Source organism: Papaver somniferum, chromosome 3 (genome assembly GCF_003573695.1).
Source record: "Papaver somniferum cultivar HN1 chromosome 3, ASM357369v1, whole genome shotgun sequence".
Lineage (NCBI taxonomy): Eukaryota > Viridiplantae > Streptophyta > Magnoliopsida > Ranunculales > Papaveraceae > Papaver > Papaver somniferum.
Genome location: NC_039360.1, coordinates 79872104 through 79879863, shown reverse-complemented (window position 1 = coordinate 79879863; position 7760 = coordinate 79872104). Strand labels below are relative to the sequence as shown.

Sequence of the window (7760 nt, the reverse complement as noted above, 5' to 3'; positions counted from 1 at the left end):
CAACAGCAGTTAATAACAAGGATACAAAAACAGAGAACAAAGAATGAAAATTCCGAAGAAAGAGAAGGAATGAAATTTATGATTAGAGAATTTTCACATTCCTTCTCATATATATATGCAAAGAGAAATAAAAACCGCCCCACTACCCAAGAAGAAGTTATTACAAATAGTGGGGAACGTGCCCTAAAATCTAGGAAAATAGTAAAGAGAAGATGAAGAGAGTAACACGTTTTTTCTTTCCACTTCGACTAACCGCCCAGTAGGAGAAAAAGGGGCAATTTGTAGGTACACATTTCATCTTCCGCCACGTGCCCACAAAGACACACGTGGAGGACATGCGGCTAAGGGCATCAAGATATGATATCACGCGTGGACAGCCAAGAGTCACTTTATCCTATCCCTAGAAAGATCTAAGATCTACGGCTGGGGATAGTCATACTGACGCAGACAAGACAGGGGAAGAGGACAGCTGTCTACCGCGGACAGACATCTCAACTACCCGCATTAAATACCCTCAAACAACATACGTGTCAGTCATCCTGTATTGGAAGCGCAAATAATACTACGTATCCAGACAAAACACGCAGATGCAGCCGAGAACACGAAGACTTCTGCGTGAGTGGCACAAAACACAAGAGGATAAGGTTATAACGGGCTTCAGAAGTGGACCCCACGTAACCTCCCTATAAATACCCCTCTCTACCAAGTGAAGAGGGAGGCCGAAAAACATTGAGAGGAGAATAGGAAAGAGACAAAGAGATAGAGAAAGTGTAAGTGAAGTTCCTCCTACTACGCAGGCTTATATTGGTCTCAAAGTCATTCGACTATTTCTGTAACCTTCATACATAAAATGAAAAACCCAAACCCGTAGACAGAGATCTGAGTGATGAATCATATAAGTTAATCGTTTCATCTATATTCATGCATTTACACTTTATATGTTCAATTCGATACTTATGGTATATCATGTTCGTACATTTTATATTTCATCCACTGTTTATCTTATTGTATGAGCCAAGAACAATGATTGTAGTTGATGAGACGAGGAAGAGTATTAGAACTCTGAGTCAAGGATTCGATATAACCTATCCATTCCCCTCAGTCGCATCTTATTTACTGTATTGTCATGAGTCTGCGCGCATTATTTCTGAATACTCAGATGACACCAGATCTTTGTGTTCACAATGATGATGATGAAGATCATGACGACGACGATGATGATGGTGACAATCAAAGATGTTACTGAAATTTATGATGATGATGATGCTTTAACTAATATATGATGCAGTGGTGAAGAAAGCGTATAATTAACTGTGTTTGAATTAAGGGAATGTGTTAGATATGTAATCCAAACATGGATTAAGCAATTAAAAGTGTTTAAGATTTGGTCTTAGCAAATATGTTGACTAATCCTAATATTAAGGAGTTAAACGTGTTTAGTATAATGGTTGTGGGAAATGGTCTTATAACTTAGGAGTCTTATCGGTGTCCTAGTAATATGGAAGTGCATTATGTAATATAGGTGTTAGTGGTATTTTGGTATTGATCAGTTCGTAGCCGATAAAAGGCATCGGAAGTATTTGATGAAATATATAAAAAGGTATTTTGAGAAATGTAATCTTTTGTTAATTTTGTTTGATCTCTCTCGTTTCTTATCTCGAACCTCGATGGAAAATCCATCAAGGATTTCCAAAAGTATTAAAAAAAAAACTTTCTCAATTTTTTTTTCTTCAATGAAAACTCTTGTATTCCAAAGACCTAATTGGTAGGATTTTTGTTCTTCATCACTGTTAGAAACCCTTGTTTTCCAACATCAATCTTTTTTCTTATCGGAAACCCTTATTTTCTATTACTCATCATAAATTTTTTCTTTCTTCTCAAAATATATATATATATATATATATATATATTTTCGCTAAGACACAAGCCAAAAAGCTTTTCTTCTTTTTCCAGAAACTCAATTTTTTTAAACATCATTTTTCTTTTTCCAAAAAATTTCTTGAAAAAAACAAAAAATTCAAATTTTTTTATCTAACACTCTCTCAACTCAACTCTCAACCCCATCAAGGATCGATAAAGGAGTCTATCGATAAGGGGGTGAGCATTTATCCCGTAATCCGCGGATTTAATCGGAACCAACCGTTCTTTTGCGGATGGATGCCCGTATCACTCATTAATGGGTTGGATGCAGATAGAATTTTTGAAATCCAACGGATTACAGATTGGGCCCGGATGCAACTTTGAAAATCCGTTGGACATTCATATCCGTTAAATTAAGGACATTTATATAGTTCTAGAAAAATATTATGGATCATTTATGAATTCATAAGGTGTTTGCTTGGGGTGTTGTGCATGACATTTGTGTTGACTTTATTTTCTTTATTACAAATTTTAACTAAAACAAATCCATTGAATTATTCGTATCCAATCCGTGCATCCATTGGATGCAAATCCGTTGGATGTTGGATTGGATGCGGATCCCAAATTTGAAATCCGCAATGTATTGGATGCGGATGAGGTAAAAATCGGTCCATACCAGCCCATGCTCGCCCCTAGATTTAACCCTGTATAAAAGTTGGTAGTTTCAGACTTGGGCTTTATCTTTCGGATTTTGCTAGGAGGGTGAACAGCTAAGCGGACAGCATCTTTTTACAACTCCATTGAAATTACTTGAAGATAGTTGACACAATTTACTTACATTGCTCAAAACATCAAAAGTAGGTAAACAACTGAGACATAGGTCCTTAACTGTAAAAGGAGATTCACTTAAAAATACAACACAAAAAATGATCAAATTTATTGTTTGTGCCGCTACCTCACTCGTGATTTTTCTCTCTTTCAACTTCAAATTATATTATTTCCTAATAAAAATCTCGATATACACTTGGTGAGAATGAAAAAGAAAACTGCATACTTGAATTCCAGACTAGAATGAAACACCTTCCGGATCTTTCAGCTCCAGTGCAGTCAAGTTAGAAGTAGGCTAATGTAATAAAAGTAGAATTCTAGCCATTTTGTGAATCACTGATTTCCGAACTAATATGCTCAAAACTGGTGGAAGACAGTATTGAGGAATCTGCTTTCGTTTTGGTGAAAAGGTTGGAATTGGGTTGCTGAAATGAAGAAACAAAATTTTGAAACTGCCGATTGAGATTTGCTTGTAGGGCTTGAGGCGAGAACTGATCCGGTCTTTCAAGAGCTTTCACAGCTGAGTTTGTTGCAAGGTTAATCTAACACAAAACAGATACAAAAAGAGTAAGGAAATTAAAGAGATACCGCGCAACATGCTTGTTAGCATCTAAATTCTATGAGAAACATATGCTGACTGTAGTAATAGAAGTCAGAACTAATTCAACAAAATATTAAAGATAAGAATAAGAGGTCTAAACTAAGATCCTAGTAAGTAGTAAATGAGCCCAAATTTTTCCAGCTTCAGGTAGACGAAATGCTTTTTCGAAGCATGTTTACAAGTTCAATCAAATTTGTAGTAGATCTCAGGAACTAATTGAGGTATGATATTGTAAAATGAAATGTTTTCATATGATTAAGCTGAATGACTCTTAAGCAGTACAAATAGTGTCATAACCATAAGGTCCATAACATATGTTTTCCTACGATGATTATCCACAGAGATTATCATTATCTAAGTTCTAACACTGATTACATTGTGATAATAATTCTAAATCAAACTATGATATCAAACATCTTTCAATCTCAAATCTAATGCACATATGTAGTCGCAATTCTCAATAGGCGTTTAAGATACATATCACACTCAGGATTTTGACACAGAACACACTGGTAAAGCTGAATGAGGTTTGTCTAGTTAAGCAATAACAATTGATAGTTTTCTAATCAAACCAAAATTACATGTAATTAGGAGTAACAAACTAGGGGTGCAAATTTTTATAGTGCCCTAACAATTTTCATCTCAAACAGAAAGTTAGCAATTAACATTCAAAGTTCAAATACAGAATACAAGTAATTTCATCAGAAAACAATGAACATGATTTTTATCTGGAAAATGAAAATGAAATTAAACAGTCTTACGGATTGAGAAGCGATGTTAACTAGCGCTTTGGCGAGAGGCAAAATACAAAACCTGAAAAATTAATGAAACTAAGAATCATATTTATATTTCTAAGCAAAGAAAAGTGGGGAGAAATAGAGTCGAGGAGGATTACATTCCTCTGCCACCAGCTAAAGCTTCTTCTGAAGGTTCCTTCCATTCGTCAAACCTGTAAACCAAAAGAACTGTTAGAGATGGGTAGAGAAATTAAAAACCGATAGAGAGAGTGAGACAGAGTCTTACACCCAACCATAACGACGATCAAATAAAAGGCGTTTAGAAGAAACAGCCTTTCTGGTAGAAGCAGCAACAGAAACACTGGATGTTGAGATGGTCGATTCCATTACCAGTTTACCAACGCCAGAGAAGAAGCGGTTTGTGCATTTACTTATCTGTAGATGACGACTCGAACTTGTTTCGAGGAGCTGGTTAAATGGGCAAGGATGTTTCGGCCCTAGTTGTGTTTTCCCGTGAGTGGTCAACTGTAATTTTCAGGGTTCTCGGAGTCCGACTTGCCGGTCTGGAACTGCACCAAATTTTAACTTGAGGGGATCAATTTCTCAGTCTTGGAAACGGGGTTCCTATAGCGCATCATTGGGAAAATGAGGGATGTTGTATTCAGTTGGGTTTGTACATCGTTTCAAGAAATACTAATGTACTCCCTTTTTTTAGGGAATCCTCCATTTCCATCGACCTATTTTTTTCTTCCAGCTGACAACACTTTGCAAGAGAAACAAGAGATATTCATAAGACTTTATTTGCTTACAAGCCTAAACCATACGTAGAGATCACGGTTTACTTCTGTTTACTGAACGAAAGTTCAAAAGGGCTACAGACCCAAGAACCATAACACAAAAATTGATTATACACTTCCAATTAGATATGGAGAGAGAGGTGGAAGGGCTTTGCTCTATGATGGTGCACCTAGATATGAGGCCAGACGTAATAAATCGCAGAATATTCCCCCAGCTGTGACTTCGGCCCCAGCACCTGGTCCGCGTACAATCAAAGGCTGCTCTTCCTTGTACCTTGTGGTAGTAAAGGCTATGATGTTATCAGAGCCAGATAGTTGTGCAAATGGATGCTCTTTTTTGTATCTCCTTAACTCCACAAACCCCTTGTTTTGGACAGCATCTACTACCCCAACGTACCTTAGAACCTTAAGACGCCACAAACAAAACCATGAAATGTAAGACAAATGTCTACACAAAGAATTCCTCGGATTAATTCACCCAGTTATTCTGACCACTTATGCAGCCAGTTTAAATCCATTGGCAAATGTCTCAAGATACTTACTTCGCCTGCAGCCTCCGCATCAAGTCGTTTCTTTGCGATTTCCTGATCAAATTCCGGTAAACGCCGCAAGAATTCCTCAGCTGATGCACTTGACTGCGGCAGCAATACCAGGGAAAAAAGTTCATAAAGTTTATGTTGAGTAGCTCAGCAACAAGTAATCACAAATCTATAAGGTTCTCATCTTACTTTCAATGGTTCTGGCACAAGGCTGTCCACTTGGATATCAGAAAGCTCCAGTCTTAAACCAGATTCTCTAGCTAGAATTATGACCTGCAATCAAATAGCTACCTTATAAGAATCTTACGACTCAGAGCGTGCAAAAACAGGCTACAACCTGATAGTTAGTGGATAAGGATAAGGATGACGTTGCCACAAAGGTTTCTATCCATAAACCATCCCGTCTCCTGATTGGAGGCTCCGGAGTCCTGACATGAGGGAGGGAGGGAAAGGAATTCAATTACCTTTCTAGCCACATCCATTCCAGACAGATCGTCTCTTGGATCTGGCTCGGTATAACCAGCATTCTTGGCTTCTGTAACGACCTCGCTGAAAGCCCGATCTTCTATAAAGTTGTTGAAGATATAACTTAAAGTCCCACTGAAATTGGCAGACAGAAAGAGAGACATTACAACTTGTTAATTTCACCATATAAGAAATATGTTAAGAATTTCCAAGTATCCTGAAAACCATTTGGTTGGAATAACATTCAGACATGTAGTGTATAAACAAACCAACCTGAAAATTCCTTCTACCCTTAAAATTTTGTCCCCAGTTTCTAGTAGTCCACGTAAAGTACTGATGATAGGGAGACCAGCCCCGACAGTAGCTTCATAAAAATAGTGAGTATAAGACTGTCGCTGAAGGGCTCTCAGTTTCAAATACTGGATTTGGAGAATGACAAAAATACATGTCACAATAATTGAAGTACAAATAACCAGAAATCAAAGAATCAAAAAAGAACATTTACTCCATCGTCTATAAGTAAAAGAGGTCAAAATGCACAACCAGAAAATTGTGGTTGAGGCATCAAAATTACCTGTTTTAGCGGTCCAGAGTTTGCTTTTTTATTTGGGGTGATGACGTGAATCCCTTTACGCAGCCAATCGAGATAATGACTTGCAATCTTCTCATCTGCAGTACAGTCAACTAAAGCAGTATTTGGGATGAAATGGTTTCCATGCACATGTTGAGTGAATTTCTCCATGTTAGCCTCTTCTGCTTTCTCTTTCAGCTCTTCTCTCCATCTAGACAAGTCAATTCCACTGCAGCAATAACAGAATGGTCATTATATTTCCATCATTGTATTTCACTCACTGAATCAGGAACTTAACAGTAAATGCCCAATTAAGGCCAGCATTCAGAAAATGGAGCCTAAAAAGACTTTTCAGAAACTAATTTTACTTACAGGTCGCTTAAAACCATCTTCTTTGAACCAGTGATTCCCATAACTCGAAGATCAATGTTAAACTTTTCCTTCAAAACTGCAGCCTGACAAAAGAAATCAGTTACTAACTGTAAGATACTAACTATAAGATATCAGTATTTTAACAACCTTAGACATCAAAGCCTTCATCTCAGTGCTATTTACGTGCTTTTGAAGAGTGTAAAATAACATTAATATACCATTATGCGGAGGGCAATGACGAGGAAAAAACAACAACATCTAACTAGGGCTGCACATGGTTTGATTTTGAACCTGGACCGAGCCTGAACCAAATCGGTAGTTAAACCCAGAAACTATGGAACCGTAAAACGCTAAAATCAGAAAATCCAAAAACCGAAATAACCCACTCTAGGTGGTTGATTTTAGTTTCATGTTCTAAAGAACCAAAACACCATACTAAAACCAAAATAAACAAAGTTTAACACAGAAAAATCCTACAATAACATGTGAGCGTGAGAACTCATATATATACTCCCCCCGTCCTTCAAAAAGTGATACTTTCACTATTAGCACAATTCTTAAGAATTCTTAAGAAAAGAGAGAGAAATAGAAGAGCTTTTTATTCTTCATTGGAAAAATACATTTTATCTCTAAGTATCTCTTTTTAAGGGACAAAAAAGATGCGTGAAAATATCACTTTTTGAAAAGATGAAGTACTATACATAAATGGCATGTAACTGTAATGCAAACCGGAAGGTGAGAATACCTATTTGGACACTTTCTTATTTTTCATGAATAAAAATGAGTAACAATTGGTTATTGTCAAGTTTTAGCATGTAGAGTTGTGTTGGTTTATGTCACATTTCATGTTACTTATCTTCATGTGTTTCAATTTTGAGTCAAATTTTTTATTTGATTCTTTGGTTCACCAGCTTTGATAACTTTATTGAAATTGAACCTAATTAATAGAAGTTCGAAACTCTAGTAAACAAAATCAAAGTATACCCAAAA

General features: G+C 36.7%; 2 protein-coding genes across 3 annotated transcripts in view; both read right to left on the bottom strand.

Annotated features, from left to right (window-relative positions):
- Window positions 1–2680: 2680 nt before the first annotated feature.
- LOC113356610 lies at window positions 2681–4688 on the bottom strand. Its single transcript, XM_026599786.1, has 4 exons — window positions 4313–4688; window positions 4185–4238; window positions 4051–4102; window positions 2681–3230 (listed from the first exon to the last, which is right to left on the bottom strand). The coding sequence occupies exons 1-4, from the start codon at window positions 4411–4413 to the stop codon at window positions 3006–3008; spliced, it is 432 nt and encodes a 143-aa protein (XP_026455571.1). The 5' UTR covers window positions 4414–4688; the 3' UTR covers window positions 2681–3005.
- A 119-nt stretch (window positions 4689–4807) lies between these two features.
- LOC113356609 (bifunctional aspartokinase/homoserine dehydrogenase 2, chloroplastic-like) overlaps window positions 4808–7760 on the bottom strand; it is a 7055-nt gene continuing 4102 nt past the window's right edge. For both annotated transcript variants that reach the window (XM_026599785.1, XM_026599784.1), the window contains exons 12-18: window positions 6771–6853; window positions 6402–6627; window positions 6101–6246; window positions 5827–5962; window positions 5552–5635; window positions 5366–5458; window positions 4808–5228 (exon numbers count right to left, since the gene is read on the bottom strand). In XM_026599785.1, coding sequence (XP_026455570.1) covers window positions 4980–5228; window positions 5366–5458; window positions 5552–5635; window positions 5827–5962; window positions 6101–6246; window positions 6402–6627; window positions 6771–6853 — 1017 coding nt within the window. In that variant the 3' untranslated portion in view covers window positions 4808–4979. The remainder of the gene's footprint in view (window positions 5229–5365; window positions 5459–5551; window positions 5636–5826; window positions 5963–6100; window positions 6247–6401; window positions 6628–6770; window positions 6854–7760) is intronic.

Excerpts from the sequence above, each read along its gene's own strand:
- LOC113356610 (XM_026599786.1), bottom strand. The coding sequence starts at position 4,413 with ATGGAATCGACCATCTCAACATCCAGTGTTTCTGTTGCTGCTTCTACC. Across the intron at positions 4,239-4,312 it reads GATCGTCGTTATGGTTGGGT|GTTTGACGAATGGAAGGAAC; the intron begins GTAAGACTCTGT and ends TTTGGTTTACAG. Across the intron at positions 4,103-4,184 it reads TTAGCTGGTGGCAGAGGAAT|GTTTTGTATTTTGCCTCTCG; the intron begins GTAATCCTCCTC and ends TTAATTTTTCAG.